Source organism: Anabas testudineus, chromosome 14 (genome assembly GCF_900324465.2).
Source record: "Anabas testudineus chromosome 14, fAnaTes1.2, whole genome shotgun sequence".
NCBI classification, from domain to species: Eukaryota; Metazoa; Chordata; class Actinopteri; order Anabantiformes; family Anabantidae; genus Anabas; species Anabas testudineus.
In genome coordinates this window covers 15,311,816-15,337,138 of record NC_046623.1, presented here as the reverse complement: position 1 = coordinate 15,337,138, position 25,323 = coordinate 15,311,816, and the positions used below count along the sequence as shown (strand labels likewise).

At 41.8% G+C, this 25,323-nt stretch overlaps 1 protein-coding gene across 3 annotated transcripts in view; it reads left to right on the top strand.

Moving 5' to 3' along the window:
- LOC113170697 (transcription factor COE1-like) overlaps positions 1–25,323 on the top strand; it is a 68,270-nt gene that overhangs the window by 7,626 nt on the left and 35,321 nt on the right. For all 3 annotated transcript variants that reach the window (XM_026372896.1, XM_026372894.1, XM_026372895.1), the window contains exons 5-6: positions 1,078–1,151; positions 4,427–4,495. In XM_026372896.1, coding sequence (XP_026228681.1) covers positions 1,078–1,151; positions 4,427–4,495 — 143 coding nt within the window. The remainder of the gene's footprint in view (positions 1–1,077; positions 1,152–4,426; positions 4,496–25,323) is intronic.

Below are 25,323 nucleotides of genomic sequence, written 5' to 3'. Positions count from 1 at the left end.
TAAAGGCTTCTCTCTCGTGTCCAACCTGATTCTACCTCAGTCTCTGACTTTTTTTCTGAATCAATTGGTTTCAAAATTCAACCACACTCATGTACTGATGTTTTACATGACTTTTACATGTGAAGTTGCAGAACATGTAAATATACACTATCAGTGTTTAATTAGTCATGTTTTCAGCTGCTTAGCATTGTCACTTCACTAAACAACCTGTCTCTACAAACTCCAACTCGCTGTTCCCCTCATGGCAGCAGGTAATCTGAACCAGAGCTGAAGTCTATTATAAAGGACAGTGAAACTTCTTCACCACTCCCTGAGAAAAGCGAGCTTGTCACTCTGCACGACTCGCTGCAGTTTGGAAGGAGAGATCAAACAGACTGGAATAGACCAAAGACAGACGGGACGTGTGTATTGATTGATAGGTAGCTTAGTGGTGTGTGATTCGGGCTTTCGCTTTATTGTGAGCTTCCTCACCAGAACCAGAAATATTGTATAATTGAAGCAGGCAAAGCTTCAGCTGATGCTGTGACCACAGTTTTGTGAATATGCAACTTTATGCTTTGTAACATTCAACTTTAGACATTCACCTAATCAGTGTGTGAGCAGATGAGATGGTTGTTATTTTGTTACCCGAAACAGCATGTGAGCGAGGTGTTTGTGTGTGTCCGTGTGCACGCGACAGTGGGTGTGTTTGCTAACTAGAGGTGTTGCTGCCGAACTGCATGTTCTTTGAGCTGAAGTGGGAACGAACCTGTTACCCCAACAACACTGTGAGTGTTTCTGCCATAACCTGCTGAAGAGGATTCCTCACAGCGCCCCACAGTACAGTGCTGCAAAAATACAATCGCCTCTTCTGCAGTTGTCGAATACAGTAAATGTTTTGATGGTTTCTTCATTTTCAAGACTCTCCGATAACAATTAGCTGTTATAATAGTTCATTTTCTACACAGTCTATCAGCTAAACTACTTATATTTGTTGCTGTTGTTTAGAACCTAAACCATCCTGTTCATACAGAAGACTAAATGTATTTATATATTATACTAACAGCGTATTTTCTTCTCCTCTCTCTTCCTTTTTAGCCAATTGTTTATGAAGGCCAAGACAAGAACCCAGAGATGTGTAGAGTGCTGCTGACACATGAGATCATGTGCAGGTGAGGACGACTGCATCACATCTTCCTCAGCTCACCTCAAGTCCTCATCACAGTCCTCCCGCTCCTCTCCTGTTACTCTTTTCATCTGCACCATACGTTGTTTGTTTCTGCAGAGCGTTCTCGCCTGTCTCCTCTCTGCACTCGATACATTTCCTATTTTGTCACCCTCATTAACCCACCCTGCACCCCCCCTCACATGTACACACACATACATACATAGACATGCACATGAAGTCATGCTGTATCTGTTGAAGAAGACGTGTTTTAGCTATCAGCGCCATTGCTTTAATTATAATCTAAAGATGAATTTCTTCAGAAGTAGGTTGGGAGCAAAGAGTTCTATTTATAGATGTATTTTACCAACCTAGCTATACAATAGAAAATGTGTGTGTGGATGCATGTGCAGGGTGTGTGTGTCTGTGACGCCTGGTTAATTAGGACACAGAGAAACTCATTAGTCAATCTGAACCCTCCTGTTGTTTTGTGGCTAACAAATGGGTCTTCCTCCACAATCTGACTATAAAATATAGGCATGGACCCCCTCTGTTGCTCTCTCTAACACACACACACACACACACACACACACACAGTTGCACAGAAATATGCATATTCACATTGCTCGTGCACACACAGTTATAAAAATTCAAATTTAGCACATGAATTAAGTTGTTCCTATTCCCTGACCTTGTCACTGAACAACTTTAAGTGTAACAATATAAATTGGGGTTCATCTATATGCACAAGCAGGGATTTTAGCTGTGAAATGAGACACACTAATATTTTATTCTATAGCTCGCTGAATATTCCTTAGGCAGTTCAGCTGCAGAGGTTTATGGAAAGCCTATTGAAATTCTGATGTGATTTACAAGGAATTTATAAATAAATTGTATGTGGCAACAGATTTTGCTGTAAATTCTTGTTGTTCATCATGTGAGGGAAGAATTGTGGACATGATTAAACTGTTTTGCATAACATTAACAGTATACATGAAACCGTACAGTAGAACGACCGTCTCTCTGCGTCTGTCCTGCAGGTTTATTATTATTAGTAGTATTATTCCCTCTGTGGGAGCAACAGTGCAGCAGCAGTGCAGCTGCAGCAGTGCAGACTGCACGACTTCTGCTTGTCTGCAACAGCCGCTGAGGTCAAAGTTACGGCTGTTGCCTCGTGTTCTGACATGCTGATTCTGCAGCAGGGGCCTTGCCCACAACACACAATGTAGAACACACACACAAAGAGCTCAGGGCGTCCATTAATCAGTGTGGCTCATTGTCATGGTGGTGCTATTAGCCATATGCTCCCAGCCAATCTGCCACTGCGTCGAAAACCAGGTTGGAGCTCTGGCACAAGCTGATGAAAGGTTTTACAACCAGGACCACTGTACAATACAACTCATGTATGTGTTAAATGTTTAGTTCTAAAAAATGCTGGATATCTAATAAGAATGAGACTTTTTAGTTTCATTGATAAACTTTGTTAACAGCTGAACGTGAAGTCTCCCGTTCATGCTATTGATACTCTATTGTTTACAAGTGTGTTTTTGTATGTGTGTGTATGTGTGGTGGGAGGAGGGGGCGATGCAGGGGGTCAGTAGATGATTAGATCACCAGGATCCAGAGCAATGAGTGCTACATTACCCCCATCCTACCCCTCATTTTTCTTTCCCATCACCTCTCCATTTATAACATCTTCCACTCTGCTCCCTTCTCCTCTTCCTCCTCCGTCCTCCCCTAATCTCCCCTCCTCATCTACCCCTCCCCGGCTCACTCTCACCCTTCCTTCCACGGGCTTAGCTTTCCTCCTTTCTCCTGCTCCCCATTTTCCCATTACCTTATCTCCCGTCTTTCTCCTCACTAACCTCTCACTGGTTCTTTACTCTTCTCTGACGGGGTCGAGTAGTGACCCAGATCACAGAGCGACAGAAAGGAAATGACAGGACGAGCAGAAAGAGAGGCAGAGCAGCAGATAGTGGAGACAATATGGGAGGTGTAACATATCAGTCTCTTTCTTTTCACCTCTGCCATCTGCGACAGTGGGAAATCTGAGACGTCTCCCCTTCCTCTTCTTCCCACCCAAACCTCTCCCCACCTCTCCTGCCCTTCTTCTCCCTCTCACTCTCTTGTTTTAGCTTTTTCTCCCACACTAACCCTTTCGCTGTTTTCCATCACCTGGATTTATTCTTTTCCCTCCTCCTGCTTACACCTTTATTCATAATTGATGCACATAAGAAAGCCTTTTGTGAACATTTGTGTACATGCCAGTTTTTTGCTTCTTCTCTCACTTGCGTGTGTTCAGAAATCATAATATGAAATGCCAGAGATTTTAGAGGTTGTTTGACATATGGCCATAAAGTACAACACTATTGTTTCATTCTCTGGGGACATTCCTGGAACTGTATTCACTTGCCATGCTAAATGACTACCTGAATGGCTCATGCATTGTGCTCCGCTGATAAACAAAGAGATTTGTTACACACGCAGCTTAACAAAACAGGATATGGCACAAACTTGGAACAAAATCCATAACTGAGCTGACTTTCATAGTCTAACACTAATCACAAAAATGTTTTAGTGATTGTGCAGAGAAAAACAAACTCAAACGTACTAATGGGACCTAGAGTCTGTCCCCATCAGTGGTACCTCTTGCTTGGAAAAGCCCTTCTTCATATACAACTGAGACACATATGATGCCCCTTTGGTGAAGCTCCTTTCTGGCAGGTGTGAAAAGAAGCAGCTGGATGTGTCCATTCACATCTTCCCCAAAACCTTATGATACCTTGTGATAGCTAGAAAACACGAATTACCTACAAAAAACTGCTTTGGGGGTCACTGAGTTTAAACGCCCAACCTCATCCAGCTGTGTCTTTGGTGGTGTATCTGTTCTAAAACCTCTCAGTGGGCACAGTTTATGTGTAAAATGCAGCAGGGTTTTGGAGAATGTGACAAAATGACTAAGCTCTCCAGTTGGCTAGTGCCTTAAAACTTAGTGTATTCCCTTCAGATCCTGCTATACACTCACTTTTCTTGTCATATAAGTCTATTTTTATCTGTGCTGTCAGTGTAGACCTGCTCGGCGTGGCCTGTTTTAGTTAGATTTGATCTATTGCTGTGAATTTGGTGATAGGTTCTCTACATCAGTACAAAGCACGTAATGTAACACAGTATCACGCCCATTTATAACTAAATTGGAAGTTCCACATAATGTACTGTATGTTCTTTGTGTCTGACACTTTTCTAACATTGCCCTGTGCCTTCTATTCTCTTTTCCTCCCGTAGTCGATGCTGTGACAAGAAGAGCTGCGGAAACCGTAATGAGACACCCTCAGACCCTGTTATCATCGACAGGTACTGTCTCTCACTCCTCAGTCTTTTTCTCTCCTACGCAGACACACACACACAGACTCACACAGACACACACACACTCTGGATAAGGGATTGTGTTGACCTGTTTGAATGGTGGCATAGGACGGCACGTCTGCGTGTTCAGATGATCTGCCGTCACTCCTGAAATAGATGCACCTCAGATAGACTCAGTGCCTTCTGAAGGAAGAGACAAACACTTAAGACTCAAGCTTTGCATTTGTGGGACACACAGCAAGACTCGTGCAGGAATACAACGTCCCTGCACATTCAACTTACATGTGCACGTGCAGTTCAATAATGTTATCACTGACCTGTGCAAATGGGAAACTAATGCACGTCAGCTGTTTAGATACTAGCTCTTATCTGACAGATTCAGGCTCATGCACACACACACACACACACACACATATGCATTTATGCACGACTTCAGAGTTGAGTGAACAAAGAGTGCTCAAATGAGTGTGTATTTCCTCTACATAATGCAAAACACAAAGCTGTTTACTAGCAGGAGGTGTCTGTTGTTTTCCCCTGTCGCTCCTGTCTTTCTCTTTCCCTCTTCCTGTCTGTCTGTCTGTTGAGATGGAGGACTGAAGTTATCCCTCCCTCGCTCCCCTTCTCTCTCCGTCTCTGTCTCTCCTGCAGCGGCACAGAAAAATGGGTCATGAGCAAAGAAAAAAGTGACAGAGAAAAACTGAAATGAGATCCAACCTCATTTTAATCTGATTTCTTCTTGGCAGTTGTTTTAACCCTGTGTGAGCAGGTTTTTCTGTGTGTGTTTGGTGGTTGGGTGAAATATTGCTGATTCTCATGACTCTCACCACATAATGAGGAAAGCCAGTGAAACCCACCTCAAATAACGGTCCAGAGTACTGTATTTATCTGGTTTTTATGTCATTTTAATGAGATTATAGTAAATATGATCCATTTATGAGCTTATGTAGGGCGCTAATCTACGATTCTGTGAAATTATTCATTATCACTCTTAACCTGGAGTTGTGTCTCTAGCCTCCTTTAGTGCTTCTTCACTGGATGCAAACACGTGTACTACAGTGCTTGTTTATGTACATGATACTTTAAGGTATAGGAGACTGTTTGGCATCTTGGAGAGGAGATGCAAGGTTTTAACCTAAGACCAGTTTTGACAGCTGAGGCAGCCAAAGGTGTAAAAGTATTGTTGTTCTCTCTTCCATTCAAAACCATAAAAGAAACAAATGCTTTGGGTTGCATAACACTTTCATGTGTTTTCTTTTGAGGTCAAACAATACATAAATTATTGTTTTCATGTGGTTTTCTTTCAAATCAAATCAAATCAAATCAAATCAAATCAAATCAAATCAAATCAAATCAAATCAAATCAAATCAAATCAAATCAAATCAAATCAAATCAAATCTCACAGTCTTTCTACTGTGTACTTTTTGCTCTCAGTATATATTTATATATTATATTTATACAATTTCAACTTTAAGACAAAAACTGACCCAATGGAAATAAATCCTAATTTTAGCCATGTATGATGATAGGTTAACACCAGTTCAACATTTCCTCTCATCTGCTCCCAAGTCAAACACCTTAATTCCCACTTTTAAGGGTTCTGCTCTCCTCTCTCTCGCCTCCTCCTCTACTTCACCTGTTTTTGTGTATTTGGAGAAATCTTCTGAAGTAGATAAACACTTGTGTCTCAAAGTAAGCTTTGCCAGAGCAATTTCAAAGACCATAAGTCTCTGTTTGTGTGTGTGTGTGTGTGTGCGCTCTACAGTATGTAAGACAAAAAACGCAAGATCGACTGGTGTGTGTGTGTGTGTGTGTGTGTGTGTGTGTGTGTGTGTGTGTGTGTGTGGGCAGGACATTATAGTATCTTTACGCCACAGCCCCATTTTTCTGTCTTTGTCAGCTAGTTCTCAGTTTACACTCCATTATACATTCGCCTGAAAGGTCTGTGTGTGTGCAGGTTGATGGTTATGACTCGGGTTAAGTCAGAGAAAGAAAAGGTGATACATTACACACATCAAATACTGTACATAATCAAAAATGTGGGTTATTGCATTGAGGTTTGGTGGCTGCTGACCTTATTTGCCCCGCCCTTGTCCGGGTTTGTTTCATTTCTCTGCTTTTGCTATAGCTGGCTACAGTAACACAAGTAAAAGGTCACAGTGATTAGATCAAACTGTTTTTCTGATTTATGAGTCGGTGATGTGTCCTGATATGACCACAAACGGTGGAATAAAAAGACACTTTTTAGTGCATGCAGACGGGAAACTGCTCTGAAGATTATTAAGTTATTAACATCATTCAAATTCTTTACAAATGCGTGAAACGTGTTGGTGTTAATTTTGATTTATCAGCATTCATTAAAGCTTCTTTTCATCACAGATACACTTTATTGCCAATATAATTTGGATTATTTATTGTAATACAATAATTGCTCTGTGCAGTGTTATAGCAAACTAAGACTAAATGAGTCTGCACTGGGTTTTAGATCCAGCTTCCAACTTCTGCTCTGATATCATATCGATATGATAAAATGCACCGAGCAGTCACTTTGAGTGTTAGATAACAGTGAGACCACCTGATCCTGTGGAGTAATTTAATTAGTGCTGTTAGTGCTGGAGAGGAAAGTTTTATGTTCTCTAAGCTCATGTTGTATGTCAGAGGTGCCCACAAGCAGCAGATGTCAATCTACATGACACAACACATTCCCACTTTCCAGCGCAGACAGGAAGTTAAAAGACAACATAACGGAGCTGGAGCATTTCCTTGGTCCAAGGTCAATTAGTGTGTGTGTGTGTGTGTGTGTGTGTTTCAAGGCTAACGAGAGAAGCAGAGTGAATTGTGGGAGATGTCATGGAACTTGGTCAGGATGGAATGTCAAGGTTACCGTGGATACCGTGGGATACTTCCTGTACCCCCCCTCCACTTTGCAGTGGTTCACAGCCTCTCAGCTCAACATCTGGATCTCTGCTGTCCTACCCAAACATGTGGAGAGAGAGACGGACAAAGTCAAAATAAGATCTAGAAATGTGTCACTGCTTGTCAACACAGGCAGAGATTAGGAAACAGTTGTATGCAAAGGTTTGGGTATTCTAGTCACAAGAGCTTCAGCTCGTGTTTCTTTTAATAGTTTGTGGTGGATTTTGAGGTTTTCTTTGTCCTGTCATAGGCCATCGTCTTTTCAGTTTCACTTTTGTTGATTGACTGCATTTCGTTTTCATCCACATTTTGCTAACGTTTGGTGGAAGGCACTCTTCCCTCAATGTGTGCAATGTTTCCTGTGCAACTGTCTATACACTGTGACGCTGATCGTTGGTGTAAGAAGCAGGCGCTATAACTGCAGAGGTTAGCAACAGCTATGTGTGCACGTGGAGGTGGGTGGGCGATGACGCAGGATGGGGAGGTGACAGCCAGACGCAGACACATTGACAGGACATGAGATTGGGAGTCAAAGAACGGTAGAAAGCTTTTAAATTAAACTTGTAAAAAACTTGTCCTCAAAATAAAAAGAAGATTCACCTAAATTAATCATTGAAATACAAACACTTCTGTGTGGTTGTATGAAATTGTGCATACAGCCTCAAATTTGATCCAGTCTAATGCAAATTAGACAATTTCACACGAATAAACATTGACTTATTTTAAGCCTTAAACGTTTGCCTCCGTACCCCCCGGCTACATCAGAACTAAGAGCTGTGCTGCCATGGTAACGTCTGGTTACACCTGCAGACATAAAGGGGTTTGGCAATAAGACACAAACAACAACAAGGTACAGAGTGTTTATCGGGTTTTATGAGTAAAATATCCCAGTAATTGTTAAATTCTAGCATGTGTGAAGCGGCTAAATGGTTTTTAACTCCATGTCTTTTTATATCTAGCTTGGTAATCTCACAGAGTACACGTGTGTATGCGATGAGTACACACGATGAGTTTTTTTTAAAGTACGAGTATGCACAGAAAGCAGATAAAGCCTTGGGTGCCTTAGTGGTGCAGTGATTCTAGTTTGACTGTCAGTGTTCCCTGGTGGGAAGCCAGTGAGGGATCATGTTCTTGTTACTTCATTAATGGCTCATATGGGATTAATATAGCACATAGGATAGAGTGCAGCTTCATGCCATACATTCATATGTGTTGTAGCATCCTGTTAAAGTAAGTTAATAAGTAGACAGTGAAAGGACTGTGGTGCACGGCGAACTCAACAAATCAATAAAAAACTCTTCGTTCAGCTTGTTTGAAATACATCAAATTAAGAAAGTGACATAGCATACGGCACAAACACGTTGCATGTGATTGACAGCTCGTTGCATGCTGTCAATGAGGATATCAATCCCTCTGTGCATTTTTGTGTATTTGTGTGTGACTGACAGCTTGCTTATTGTACCCGTGTGTGTGTGTGTGTGTGTGTGGCCCAGTTAATCCATGTTGTAGCGCGGTGAGTGTCCCGCTGCCTCTCAGGGTTAATATAGGGTTAACGACATGCAACGATATCCTATCATACGCCTGCTTGACTCCTAAAGAGCCACATCCACTCTCGTCCTCGGTGTGTGTGTAACTGCAGTTTCTCCTCCTTATATCTTTTACAGTCTTTTCTCAATCACTCAACATCCTCATCTCCTCTTTTTCCTGCTCCACGCTCCAGCTTCCCCCATCCTCAGCTCGCTTTCTTCCTCTTCTCCTTGCTCCACCTTCCTTCACTGCCTCCCTCTCGCTTTCTCTTTTTCCTTCTTCTTTTTGTTTCACTCTGTCTGTGCCCCTGAGGGGTTACCTACCTCACTGCTCAGCTCGCTGCCTGTTTAGACTTCTTCGATTGGCTTAATAGGCTCAGGCTGTGTGTGTGTGTGTGGGTGTAGTTTTGGGGGGTTACAGTCTCAGGCAGTGTGTACTCAGGACTCAGATCAGTGTCAAGACTTGAGAAAGGCATTTAGAAAGTGTGTATATGTGTGGTGGTGGTGATGGTGGTGTGGTGGGGGGAGGGTACGGGTATGGATACCAGTGTGCGTCCTCTCAAAGTCTAAAAGGGGCCCACATAAGCCTGAGGGGTTTAAGGGGTTCCCTGTGTGTGTATGAGTGTGTGAAAACATATGTGTGTTTTACGTGTGTGTGTGTGTAATCTATAGGGTTAAGAGGGGTCACAGCGTGAGGAAGAGAGGATGGGAGAGGGAGGATGGAGGAAGGGATGGAGGAACAAATGGAGGAGGAGGTGGATATGATAAGAAAGCATTTACAGGGAGTTAAAGGAAGAAAGGAGGAGTAAAAGGAGGAGGAGGAGGGTGGAAGCTTGTCTAGGCAGACAGAGGAGAGAAAGGAGGTGAGGAGGAGCAGACTAGGGTTTGTTTCAGGGGATAAGAGCTTCAGTCTGGGGAGTCCTGTCAATCAAAGTGCGCTGGGTGGGGGAGGAGAGGGCGCTGTCAATCAGCTGTAAGAGGAGGGAGAGGAAGAGGAGGTGAAGAAAGGCGACGGAGGGAGCGAGGGGGAATCTTCTAAACGATCTCTTCATCTTTTCTGCCTTTGTCTTCCTCACTATCTCTCTATCTCCCTCTCGCCCTAGTTACCAAAATATCTCTGCCAACCTGGTATGTCACTGTTCGCTCAACTGTCACTGTCTGACACACACACACACACACACACACATCTAAAATAGACAGTGAGATATTACTCTCCTCCTTTTTTGACCCGTCCTCGTGTCTCTTTTCCTTCTTTGCCCAGCTTATTTTTTTCAAATCTTTATCTTTCAAATTCTAATTTGCTGTATTGATGTGAACACAGCATGTTGTAAAATGTTATGTAAATAATATAATGATAATAATCCAGATGACACAAAAAGACAACACGCAGGCATAAATACACTAAACTTGTCTACATTTAGGTCCAGTTTGCATCTCACGTAACAACAAAGAAAGTAAAACATTTAAAACAATAAGCATAAACAACAACCAAGGGTTGCCAGGTTTGTCTGCATCCACCAGTCTCATTGGGCAGATTGTGTTATTGAGGCTGTTTAATGTCATAGTGCCCGGAGTTAGAGTATTAGATGCACACAGCTCTCTGGAAGTCCAGACCTCAGCTGGGTCATCGTCCTCCCTCTTCAACATTAGATGACAGAACGTAGACATAGCTAACATTAGCATGCAAGCTAAGACCAGTTGCTGGGAGGGAGAGTAACCCCTTGTTTGTTATTGTATTAATGATTAAGATCCAGAATCCATCCTCTCGTCTTGAAAACACAGAGATTAATAACAGTAAGGACCTGGGTCGTTGCTTTAAAGGTGTCGGTATTGGATAACTTAAAGTTGAAACTTGGTTGGCAGCCATTTTTGTTGTGTTTGTGAGAGTGGGGATGTGCAGTGTTTAATTTGGTGTGTGTCTTATTTGTCACAGTCTTGGTTTGTCAGGAAGTCCCACACTCCGAGTCGAGTTTGTTACTTTTATAGAGTTTCTCTCTTTTTCTTGTGTCAGTATCACTTCCTGTGTTAAAGGTCAGCAGTTGCTTGGAGATGGACTATAGGGAATTATTCATACCATCGACTTAATGTCAGCGCTCACTTCTCTCACCGTGTTTGTGTGCGCATGAGACTGTGTTTATGAGTGGGTGAGAGACTGAGAGAGAGAGTGGGGGAGAAAGAGAGAGAGAGAGAGGGAGAGAGAGCGGAGAATGTTTTATTCATTTCTCTCATTTAGGCTCTCAGTCGGCACCTGTTCTAGCATTTAGAAGCTCGACATTCGCATTACTTGCTGATTTAGTTTAACTGCCCGCTTAAATGGACACACACACACACACACACACACACACACACACACACACACACACACACAGCTTTTTATCGGCTGTCTAAACGAACTGCACTTGTTCAGGGTCAAAGCTTTTTTTAGTCTTCACTCTCCTCTTATTTATATCATTATTATTTTTTGCTCTCCATTTTTGTCCATGTGAATTACAAGTATTTGTCTATAATTCTTTCTTCCTTTTCCAAGGCTGCAGGCTGAGGATTGATCAAAGAAATGTGGTTTTTATATTTGTTTGTTTTTGGTAATTTGGGATATAAAAGGAGATAGAAAGCTGATGATTTTCATCCACCCATGTTTTCTGTTCCTCCATCCATCTTTTATGTTTTGGGAATTGTACAGTCAGTATTAGTAAGAAAACTTCCATGGGATAAAATTGGAGAGCGTCCAAACAGATGACACACACACACACACACACACACACACACACACACACACACACACACACACACACACACACACACACACCCTTTTCCTCTTTCTGTCGTCCCCTTTTCCTCCTCCCTCACCTCCCTTATCCTCCCTTCCTTAGTCAGGCTTACTCAGGGATCACGTTACCCTAAAAGCTACAAACGCAGCCATGGACACACACACACACACGGTTTCCCATCTGTTCCTGCTGAAGCTGTTATGATGCCTCGTTTGCTCTAAGAGGCTGCTTGTTGTCAAAAAGTACAATTACCATTATGCAGTCAGTGAGTAGTTCAGTGGATTTATGCTCAGAATAACTGGAAGTAGACAACATACATGATGATACTTGACTGTGTTTGTAGCTGAAGTTTATTAAGAAAATGCAAACAAATTTATTTATTATTTATGTTAACGTGTTGACATTATTATTTATTACTATTTAGCTCCTACTTCAAGATACAGATACTTGACTTGAAATGTTATTTTTCTTTAATTTTGGAACATGAAACTTTTCCTTTAAAGCTTAAATATTTAGTAAAGTACTTGACATAATAGATACTTTATTATGCAGCATGTTTACATTTGTTATGACGTTTTTGCTCCAATCAGTAAACACTGATTGGTCTAAGCCAAGTTGTTTGTCGCTAAGAGCAGTTTCTCATGAAATAAAGTGTTGCTGACTTACATCATCCTTTATAATGACATTGATCAAATCCATACTTTTATGATGATGATTGTTTAAAATGCTCATGTTTCTGATGATGTCCACAGTTTAACTCATTTATTTTCTTACCAGTGAAATTAATGAGCTCGACACCAGATCTGTTTGAAATACTGAAAAATAAAATTATGTGAACATAATGTGGGCACAAATTCAGAGGTCTGGAACCAGACTTTGGTGTAGCGCTCCAAGAATTTGTAGAACTGATGCAGGGTATGAGAAATCATTTCTAGCCTCAAGTATTATGAGGGAAAATCAAGCCTGGGTGTCAGAAAAGTGGAAAAGGAGATGTGATTTTATGCTAAATCTATATAAGTCATTTCCATTTAGCTAACTTACTAATTAGCTGACTGACTAATTAACCTTGTGGTAGACTTGACTGATTGATCAACACACTTACTGACTGATGACTTGACTGAGTGATTATGTAACTATTGGACTGAATGACTTCTTCACTGGCTGTAGAAGAAAAGGCTAGTTGACATGTGCGTGCATGTGAGAGTGTGTGTACATTTGTGTGGTACATGGATACCGTCCTGGTGGGCGATGAGACTGCGGTTTGGGGCCTCTGGATACTTGCACACAGAGATCTCTCTCACCAGACACCCATTACCACACATCCATTAGTCTCTCTCTCACACACACATAGGTATTAAGGGGAAAAGTACAGAGCAGTTCATTCATGATAGGTGGTTGTTGGTGGTGTGTGCACACGTGTGTGTGAATATCTTAAGCTGTGTCATTAAAAAGCAAACAAATTTAGTTTATCTGGAAACTCCCTGTAGACTACACACACATACACATGTTAAGAGACGCACCGATGGGATCGGGAATTTTCCCCTCTGCCACAAAGTGACCTGATAGATGAGGTGTTTTGGGAGGACGAGGGAAAGTGTGTTTGCCTACTGTACGAGAGTTTGTACAACTGTAAAAAGGAATTTGGAGAGGAGAGGAGAGGAGAGTGTAAATGTGCCAGCCATGCATCATTTCATTATTAATAGCCGTGTCGGAGTAAAAATGCTAACCTTGTCTGATCTAACGGACGGCTGAGTCTGCAAGCACCGCACTCTCCTGGGGTGTGTGTGTGTGTATGTGGGGGATACTAGTCCACAATGAGGTCTTGTTTCCCTTTGTTAGAGCTGTACAGGGTGAGCTGGTGAAGTCATTGTAACCCACACAGGTATAAATATCCATGTGTGTGTGTGTGTGAGTGTGTGTTGGGGTGGTGTTTCCCGGTTTCCCGTGCAGAGCAGGCCAGGAAGAGAGCACCAGTGTCCTGTCGAGAGGGGCATTGTTATTTACCTCCTAACACACACACACACACACACACACACACACACATCCATCAACCCTCCCAGACTCAGCTGCCTGATCTGCACACGGCCTGTGTCACCACAGTAACACACAGCACACGCCCAAACAACAACAAACACTGTGCACTGCACCGCCATTGACGAGAACATCCAACATCACACACGGTCACATATACAATAATAAAACACGCATGCTCGTGTCTGTGGTGTTTACAAAATGGAATTGTCCTGCCTTCAAGACACGTTACTGTTCTTTTCAGTTTGTTGTTGTGGTGCTAGAAAGCGAAAAGCCACACGCACACACACACACACACACACACACACACACACACACACATAGAGGCAGGCGACTGCAGTCCAATGAAACTGCGGAGGTGTAATCTGTCAGACAGGAAGCTAGCGGGGTCAGAGTTCACCAAGCACTAATCGATTAGCCGTCAGTTAGTGCAGTGCTCGAGAGGAGAGCGCAGCTGAGGCCAGCTCTTCCACCGTGTGTGTGTGTGTGAGTGTGTGTGAGTGAAGTGTTTCGGTTTTCTAGCCAGTGTTCGCCCATTAGGAATGTGTATTTGTGCGCTTCTGTGTGTTTATGTGTGCTCTGTGTGGGTGCATGTATTTCTTGGACTTATTGATCACAGAGAATTTCTACTGAATTTTTGGTCTGACCCTCTGAGGTTAAATGCTGCTCTCTCCCTCTTCCTCCTATTCTCTCTCTCTCTCTCTCCCGCTCTGTATCATTCTCCAAGTGGAGAAAAAGCGATAGAAACACTTGAACTTGGGTCAGGCTGTGTAGGTGTTAAGCAGCTTAAGTGTCAAACCCGCCTGTATCATCTGGGTGTTTATTTAAAATGAAAGGCAGTTTCTGTAAATCTGCATTTTTTCTCTGTGACCTTTTGTTTTTGCATAAATATAACTGGTCGTCTTGGAGTATTTATAAAACGCGCTCCTGTGAGAAACTGCCCTGAAAGCTAAAAGGTGATTTCAACTTGGTGTGTTTGTTGATTGTGCTGAGTTTCAGCCCATAAGCAACATTTAAACACCTTAGTGATGTTTAGACGCATGTAACAGTTTGTTTGTTTCCAATAATCAGACGCTGTTATTCTCATGAAGATGTTTATGTCAGAGTTTCCTGCCTTACTTTGAGTATTTCTTGACTCTGTGTAGTTGCCAGGCAGGATCTAACTATTCCTCTAAGAAAATTCAGCAGCATCGTCTGTTTCCATGAGCAGTGTTTACTGTTAGTGGTTACTGTGTACGATCCACAAACCTCACTGTCAATAAGTTTTTGTACTTTCTAGAGAACAGTTCCCATCAAAACTCAGGACATCGGGTGAAGCAATCCTTTAAGTAGTTATGGTCTATTTACTTTGTATAGTAGCTTGTAGAGCACAGTGGCTTGGAGAGCACTTCTAAATGACAAACAATGGAATAAACACGGTGAAGTTTATCTGTGTCTCAATAGCTGAGATATATACTGAGCATCTCCGGTTCTTAGTGTGTTTATTTGGCTTATGTGGTTATGAGACACTGATGAGTTTCAGGTGACATGTCCCCCTTCGTGTGGTCTTCGTTGTTTCTTCCCTAACCGTGGACCATATTCTAGAGGTGTTGTGTAAGTCTCTGTGTCTAATTATGAGTCCCTCACAGTCAGTCTGCGTCTCATGGGAGGCTGGTAGGTGAGAGGGAGAGAGAGACATCAGGGGATTCGTTTTTAGAAGGTGACCACCTCATTATAAGACTACATGTAATAATGATTTGTGGTATATAGAGTGTGTGTGTGTGTATGTCGGTGTGTGTGTTTTATAATGATGCTCATAGTCTCTTCCCTTTGGGAGCAGCAGTGTTTGTTGTCTTTCTCCAGGGATCCCAGCTCATGACCTTTCACCTTCCTAACTAAACCCAAACAGTACCTAAGATTCAGGTTCCTGCTTTAAGCTACCAGCAGCCTCTACCCAACACACACACACACACACACACACAGAAAAAGAAATGTCTTCATTCACTACTTGGAACTATTGCTGGTTTTACCTGCAGCTTAAATTTATTACTATCAGTAACTATATGTTCATTTTGTGTGTACATGTGTGTGTGTGTTTGTGTGTGTGGCGGCTGTTAAGCAGTAACAGATAGCCTGAGCAGGCTGCGTGGCGATGCTGTCATTACCGTTGTGCTTCTCCACTGATGTGTCACGGCTGATGTCACACGCTCAATTGGCCCCGCCGACAGCCGCCATCACTCAGACTGTTTACTACACTTTTACTACAGTTATCACTCACTCGCTGTCACCACCGCCACCGTGAGGACCAGACGCCTCGTGCTGCTGCAGAAACCATGCGCTGAGATAACACCAGAGGCACACGGGCAGTAATACACACTCACACACACACACGCTCGCGCTCAGTGGCTGCTGCTGGTGCTCTTGTCTTTCTCATCAGCTCACGGAAACACTCATTTAGGCAGGAAAGTGTTTGTATGTGTGTGAGTGTGTGTTTGGAGTAGTTAAAGGAAGACAGGGAATGTGGGGAGGGAACTTAAAACAAAACATCTGTGCTTAGATTCACCGGTGCATTGTTTTGGGGTTTTATGATTATTTTGTTTGTGTAAGTTTATATAATGTATTGTTTATTTAAGTGTGTGTGTTTGAGCATTTGTACTGAGGAGTGTGTGTGTGTGTGTGTGTGTGTGTGTGGAAGAGTCTGAATGAGCTTCCATGTTTATTACAGACAATAAAACAACTGCATGTACCTATGTGTTTCCCCATATCAGTGTGTGTCGATGTACATGTGTGTGAATCTAGGTTATGCTTCTTATTTCCACATGATTAACTAACTCGCGTCCCTGAGACTGTTCCCTCCACCTCAGCCCGTGCCTACCCATAAGGCTGTGTGTCAGTGGGGAGCGCTTGATTTATGCAGGTTGAATATGTAACGAGAGGTTGTAAATTCACCAGCCGGGGCTACATGCATCACTATTCTGCACTGTCGTAATTTAGGTGCCACCCGCATATCTGAGATGCTAATTGGTTAAATTACTGGGTTACTTCTGGAGATTTATTCCCAGCTAACGAGGGAGGAGGTGCAAGAGGAGAGAGCGATGAGGAGATGGAGGGGAGCAATAACTAGCAAGGTTGGGGTGGGGGAGGCAAGTCAGAAAAGCAGAAGAGGGTTGAAAAAGAAGACTTGAATAAAGTGGGGGAGGAGAGAAAGGATGTGATGGGGCAGAGGTAGAGGGGTGGTAAGAGGAGAAAGACAAGGCTGCAGGTTTATTCCTAACTTCCCACTGGATAAACCTACCTGCACCACAAAGAGGCATAAATTAATTTGTTTACTAGACACGTGGTCTCCATCCACCTTTTTTATTTTATTCTAGCTCTGTTTTAGTCTCCACCAGCTCCTAAAGAAAATGTCTTTTTATCAGCTAAATGCTCCTCAGTGTTCACTCTCTGGTTTGCTAACTTTGTTTGTCTGCAACTTGGCGTTGAGGAGGTAGCTTGAAGAAAAGTTTGACACGGCTGCACAGTTCAAGGCCAATTTATTCTGTATGTGTCTGTATGTCAGCTATGATGTAGCTTAAATGTTTTTGTCCGTGCCAACTGTTCGTAATGCTAATGCAGTGGCTGTGTTTGTGCCAGGCTGGCTTGTTAAACAGTAACACATATTGTTTTATTGCTTTTCATTTTTCATGTTACTCTGTCAAAAATGTCCACGCATGCATTCCCAAATGTTGCATGAATAAGAGATTTGTGCAGCGATTATGGATCCGTTGGACGACAAATGGAAAGTATAAATTGGTCTTTAAGAAAACTGCACTGACTGCTTTTAAATGACATGGAGTAAATTCATGCATTGTCAATACAGAAGGATGTGTTCATTATTTTTAATGGTCCTACAGAGTTTCAAATTAATTTATGGGGCAATCATCATGTATATTACATTTGTATATGACATTTGTAATATTTATGACAAAATACTCACTAGTACTAGTTACCAATGCTAACTGCTAACCCATTAACTCCTTTTTTATTTATCCCCCACCAATCGAGCCCAGTTAAACTGTGACAGTCAACTAAGGAGGCAGTTATATGAAAATGTTCCATGTTCTGATTGTCAGCACAGGAATGAAGCTGGCATCAGACATCAGTTTTGAACGGGCGGCTCTTTTGTCTACTGCGGGGTGGATGGTAATTATTGACGCAAATTAGCTTATGTACACAAACACACACACATATACACTTGAACGACAATATATATCTTTTCATTCCCTCCCTGTGTGTTGCTTCTCCACCTCTTTTTCTCTCCCTCTCCACCATCTGTCTGCACTCAGTGCCAGCCGGTAATTAGTCCTTGTAAAGTCAGTGTAGTGAGGATCCCTGTGTTTGGATACTGCTGTCTAGTCAAACACTTGGGGAGGAGGGTGGGGGTGCTAACAGCCTGTGTTTTATCTGTCAAGTTTGCTGCTGTTATGCAACACTCTTGAGGGTTAAGGTTAAATCTCAAGGGATGCAGCCACAGTGTTGTGACTTTATTTACCAGTTAAATCAGTTTGTTTGCTGCAGCCACACATAAATGGCGAGGGAGAGGATTTATTTTCTTTAATTTATTTGTTTATTGTATGCTAATTCTCGTCTTTGAACATCTTGTCTATGTGAAGCACTTGCTTCTTTATGTGCTATTCGTGTTCAGTTACACGTGTTAATAGAAACGTTAAACATGGTTGTTGTATGTGTTTTAGAGCCACTTAAAACCATCACCTGGTCCTTCAGATTTAACGTTTACTTTTCTTTTTTTCAATATTGACAGTCAAATTTAGATTTCAGGCAATCTCTTTTTTGTAGGTTAACTTATGTACTGCATATTGAATTTCATATACAGTTTAATAAATGCAGCACATACAGACCTGTACTAGTTCTGTTTCCCTTTTTACTGGTTTGACATCATGGCCCTAAAACATCATTTTCCTTTGTTTTTCTCTTATTATACTCATTTAATCTTGGGAACAATGAATAACTTGTTTTACCAGCTTTTTCCTTTTGTATTTTTAATTAGTCTCTCAGGAAAACACTAAAGCAAAGCATCCTGCTCATTATTTTCATACTTTTGGCAACCTTGTTCACAGTCATAAACGTATTTCTGATATGACACATTTGGGGACACTGGGCAAGACCAGAAGCACTTAATAACGAAACATTCATTTTGCAGAGTGACTGCATGTTTTACAGAGCTTGTTTACAGCCTTGTGTGATCATTTGTGTGCCTTACCTTACTTGGCTTCCTCTAACCTTGACACTGACGTTTATGAGTAGAACTGGTTGCAGTGCAGCCAAGAACAATGAAAATGAAATAGAAATTTCCTGCAAATCAAATTTCAGGCTGAAATAAAGAAGTTGGAAAATTCTTAATAGCATTGAAACATACTGGTAAAATTAAAGTGTGGTAATGGTCGTAACAGATTGAAGAGCTTCTCTATGTGTGCATGATTGAAACCCAGAGGCCTTTCACTTGATACCACAGAGTAAGAATAGCATTTATTAATAGGACTGTTGTTGTTGGTCTATGGAAAGAGCAGTCGCACACATGCACACACTCACACACAGAGACAAAAAGAAAAAGCCCCCTAAGCAGAACTGGGTGGAGAACAAAGAGTTTGTATTTACTGTAGGCTCAGGTGACAATGCAAACTGAAATAGACTGGGTGGTGGTCTGCGCTGGGTGTGTGTGTGTTTGTTCTTCCATGTAGTTGTCCTTCACTTTGTGTGTATTTGTGTGTGGTAACACCCTGGGCAGCTCGTCCCGCAGATGAGATTTCCATCCGAACAGGAAGTGGATTGCTGCCACTTCCTTTGCAGAACACAGCCAGTCCATAAATCACACACACACACACATACGCACAAACTTAAACGCATCTGCAGACACTGTATGTTTGATAGGTTTAGTTGATTTATATCTAACTTTTGCACCTTTGATATCCGTGTATACTCTGAACGTGTAAACGTGACATGACATTTCCTGACTTCCAAGACACTGAGACAATAGAAGGTGACTTCAGACTGATATTAGTACCTTCTGATTGTCTGGCCTTTTGGCTTTCTTTCACTTTCTCTCCTTCACATAATCACCACACATTAGCCTTTGGTTGGTTGAGAATAATAGACACCACTGATCTCTTTTCATCTTATTTAATTATATTTTACAACAATTTTCTATTTAATCCCTTTGAAAAATAAAATCACTGCTAAAATCATGAATTGTGGCCACGGTGACCTTTCTAGGGTCAGATTTGAATTGAGATCTTACAGTTTATGACTGTAAAAAGGCAAAACCACAGAAATGTACTGTAAGATTTTACAGTAGCAGACAGGCAGGCTAGTGGGCAGACAGGGTGTGAGAGTTACTATTGTTGCATTTTATAATTAGTTCAGGAAGCTTCGACAATTGTCTGTCAGTAAAAAGAGGCGGTATCAATCTCCGTCTGACAATAGCAGGAAAGCTTTGCATTCCACTACATTCCACCCTTGTGTATGTGTGTGTGAATACAGTATAGCCCAGTGTTTACTTGTATATCTTACGTATACGGTTTACACACATTCAGGAGACTCACACTCTCCAATGAGGCTTATTCCTCAAACACTTCAGGGAAGTGCTCAAAAGGCTGAGATCAAATGATGTTATAATGATGGTTGTAGAGAAACTCTGTGACTAAACAGAGACGGGACCCAACACAGAATAAAAACTAAAAGGTAGAACTGGAAAAGGAAATGCAAACACAAAATGTTGCACAGAAAGGTTTGGTCTTCGTGTAAGCCACTGTTCTGATATAACAGAGCCTGAAATCACTTTTTTAGCCAGGTAAGAGTCTTTCTTTATTTATTCGTCTCTGCTGACCACTTTGATTGAGATATTTAAGGCTGATGTTTCATGGACTCTATTCTAACATAGGTTCGACCGTAGACTTCTCTCAGCTACTGTTTTGTTGATTGTGGCCAACAAACCATCAGACATGCAGAAATGTCAAGCTGAAAGCACTTTGATAGTTCCTAATAGCCTCCCCTGTTTTGTAGGTTTCAATTATCTTCATTTTCAGATTCCCAGTTGCTTCGACGACCCCACGGTTGTTGAGTGTCACCACAAGATCCTCGACCTGCCTTACAAGACCCAGTGAGCTGATTAATGAATTAATGAAGCTAAACAAACCAAAAGAGTAACCACATTTTTGAACCTGCCACAATCAAGTTTTTTTTTTGTCTGTATTTTAAGTTCATGAAATAAGAAAACTGAAATAAAAAATATCTTTTATAAAACACACAGAAGCTCGTCAAGTAGAAAGATGCAAAGAAAATGTGCATGTACCACTAAGAAACCATTAAAACAGTATAAATCTGTATGTGAAGCAGTATAGTGCAGTATATACATAATTAATCAGATTTTAAGTAACAAGAATAAAAGAGTTGAGGCAAGTGATGTGAAAACCTTTTCATCTGAGCCCTGTATTCACTTAACTCAGGCAGAATGTGTCTCTTCCATTGCACCTTTTCTCTACATCTGTCCAAGTTTCTCTGTCCCCCCCTCAGGCCAATGCTCCTGCATTTAGTCAGTAAACTGTGAATGTGTTTTTTTAGGAACTGTTTTACGGCGATCCCACGCTGTGTTTACGATTCCTCTCGCCCAGGCAGAGAAAGACAGAGCCAGCCCAGTCAGGAGGCCAAAAACCTGCTGAACGCACACAAAACCTGCCGGACTTAACTGGGTTACTTGTCATCATCGCCTTATCGCAGCCATCCATCTATATGTAATGTAAACACCTAAGTGTGGAGGGATGCATGTGTGTTTGCGTGCGTGGGCGATTATAAGTGTGTGTAAAGGTATTCATCTAATCTCTGCAGGGATTCCAGCACCCTCAGTTTCTCCTGAGCACAGAGGGAAGGCGTATAGAAGCCCTTTCTTTGGTCTAGCAAGACAACACCAATCCCCTCCATCACCCCCTCCCCGTCCTTCTCGTCCTGCTCTCTCCTTCCTCTATCTCTCCTCCTCACCTGCCTCCTCCTGCTCCCTTGCATTAATTCAGTGAGGTACTAAATATTTCTTTTAGTAGAAAAAGTGATTTCTCTCTGTAGCTCGCTGGGGTTGCCGCAACACTCTCCAGTGCTTTCGCCCTCTTCACACACCTCACCCCCTGCACACATGGGAAGTGCTTTTTTTATGGACTAGCCAGAATTATAAATGTTCAGCTGTGTTTATGGCTTATTAGGCAGTTACAGGAAGGAGGGAAGCATGTGCTTTACTGGCTTAATTGGAAAAGAACAGCTTCCTTGCTGCATTAGCACTATTTTCCTCTCATCAACGGCCTTGGCTGGCTCTCCGTGCAGTCAAAGGTGCCCTCCCTGTGCCGTTCTTTCTGCTGAGGACGAGAAAAGGGCTTCTGTGCATGCGTGTGTGCGTCTGCGTTTGTGTGTGCATGTGTTGCAATTATAGAAAGGTGTAAGTTTGAGCTCAGGCACGTCGATGCCAAACAACTGAATAAAATCTTCTCCGTCCTGTGAACACAGAGGAAATGCGCGTATGGTTGTTATGGTGCGAGCGCGTGTGCGTGAGTGTTCACATGCGTGCTTGCAAGCAGGCATGCATTCTGGTACTTGACTGTGAAGCTGCTCCTTTCATTAGTCAAGAGGGGAGATGATCCTGGATACTCCTTTGAGTCTGACAACACAGAGAGATGTTGTAATGCGTTTTATCTGTTTTCCATCCCTCCTCACTCCACTCCATCCATCCCCAGTTGCTTTAATTCTCCACCCTCTCACCTCCTTCCCTCTCCAGCGCGTGTTGTGCTCTGTCGCTCCCCCAGCGTCTGAGGTGGAGACTAAACAGCTGAGTTATTTATTGTGATGTTTTCGTGGCCGCCTGGTTTAAATAACAGTTTGGTCTCTCTGCAATCCTCCCTCTCATCTCTCTGCCTTTATTTTCTCTTTTCTGCTGCTCTCTCCGTCGCTCCTTTACTTGCTCTCTCTTTCTCTTTCTCACCCCTCCTCCCATCATGCTTTGGATAATGGTACATTGTTAACGGGCTGTCTATTGTTTGTGTTGTGTTCTTGGCTAAGTGGAGGGTGAATAGTTTTTAGATGACAAACAAGTACGTTCGCTGCCAGCCATTCTGATCTGCTGGGCTGGAGCTAGTTATCCACAGAGCCGTCTGAAGCCTGCTCACACTCAGTCAGTGGAGATTTACAGTGTTGTGTGTGCACGTGTGTCTGTGTGTATTTGGTGGGGGGTATGTTTTTGTGTGTTGGTGTATTTTTGTGACACCATTGAAATACAGACTTGGCCTCACTGATTGGCATTTAAAAGTTGTTGTGCCAAGCTGTTGTTTAGATTTTTGGTTTGCAGATGAATATAGCTCTCATCACTCTCATCTCCAGGGACAGAAAGTAGTTTAGCTAACTCTTAACGACAACACAACTTGATAAGTAGATTATTTACCAGAATATTTATAATCATATATTTATATTAGGATGTTATAATGTAATAATAATATCTATGTGGATTAAGATTATATTAAGATATATTAAGAAAAGTGGCTGATTTATTTACAAAAATTCACTTAGCTATTTTCATTTACACTATGTTAAGACAATATCATGGTTTATTCCATTTGATGCTGTACTTAAAGCCCTAAATTGTAATTTTGTGACTATAAATTAAAGATACATTTGCATTTAAAATCAAAGCATTAAAGGTAATGATAGAAAATAGGCCTTGTGTTTGCATACAAAGTGAATATAAATGAAAATCTAGCCCTGTTTAACTGAGATGATTACACACGTTACAACATTTTTATAATGTAACAGACAATATAATGGATTTTGCCATGAGATGAGTGAGTTCTTTGTTTATATTTGATTCATTTATAATATTTATTAATAAAATAGCTAATGATTCTTCATAATAGTTAACTCATAATGTTAAAACCAACAGTAGGAGACCCGAGGCTGCAGAAACCATCTGATGTGAGTGATGCGTATCATATATATATATATATATATATATATATGTACACACACACACACACACACACACACACTCACACACAGCATTTATGGTAGGAGCTCCATCGTGGATGTGATGGAGGGTGTGAAGCTGCATTTTAATAGATGATTATGTTTTATGTTTTCTCTACAATGACCCACAATGGCAGGCCAATATTGTCCCCCTCCCATCTTACACCTCTCTCTGTCACACACACACATACATTTCCAAAACTACAACTACCCCCCTCTGTAATATCCATCCACCATATGCCCCTAACCTCAATCACCTTTCTTCCTATACACACACACACACACACACACACACACACACTGGTCTTCCATTCACCTTTTCAGCCTCCTCCTATCACCCGGGTGGTGTTGGTGTGACATCAGGTGCTTTCCTCTTTCTTTGGGGCATAGAGGAGCGTGACTTAACATCCAGCCTTTATAGTAAAGGACATTCTCCTCTCTATTACCTACTGATGGAAAGGTCAACCAGCATGAATAGAAATGTAAAACTGCTTTCTCTCCTCTCCTCTCCTCTCCTCTCCTCTCCTCTCCTCTCCTCTCCTCTCCTCTCCTCTCCTCTCCTCTCCTCTCCTCTCCTCTCCTCTCCTCTTTACATGCCCTGTCAGCACTCTCTACCGCTTACCTCTCTTAATCTGACACACAGAATAAGGGTGATAGGAAGAAAGACTGAAAGACTGACAGGACTCTGTCAAAATCACATTCTGTCAGTATGAAGGGAGAGAAGGAGGAGGAGAGAAAGATACTAGTCCTCTATCTGTGCTGAGTGGCAGAGCAGGACAAAGAAGAAATTATTTTGAATTCTGAGGACCATTAGCATGACTATAGATGCATTAAAATGCTAGATAGTGGGAGCAGAGAGAGGAGGTGTGTGAAGAAGGAAAGTGCAGGAAAGAAGGGGAAGTAAAGGAAAGAGATTGATGTATGAATGACTGTATCATTGTAACTTGACTCCATCCTTGGAAGCAGTCTATTCCACATTTAAGGCATTTGGAGCCTGTATAGCAATGTGAACGCAGAGATTTCAAGACAAATTCCAACAACGTTTGATTGGGTTTATGTCTGTAGGTGTCTTAATTAAACCTCAGCCCTTTTTTGTTGTACCTGGTGGGACTTTGTATAAACCTCAACCTTCTTCCTGCTCTGTATATAACCAGTGAGACGTAATATTGGACTGTGGTTGAAGAGGTTAGAAAACCAACCCAGGCCACCTCTCCCTTTTCACTTCGTCTCTTTCCTCTTTCTCTCCTTCACCACTAATTTCGTTAACGTTGCCTGAGTGGAAGTGTGTCTCTTCAGGATCTTTTCTATTACATTAATAGCATAGATGAGACACAGTACATGTCACAAAAGCACACACGTTTACACACCACCTTCACCAACCAACTCTGACAATAGCATGGATAATTGAATTAAATATTAAGTAGGAGCCTTCAAATCAGTTTTTCTCCACTTGTTGATTTACATGTTTATTATTTATATTTTTTAACCACTAGCCACTGCCAGACAGGTAGCGTATGTCAAGCTTTTATATGGAAAACACCTAAAATT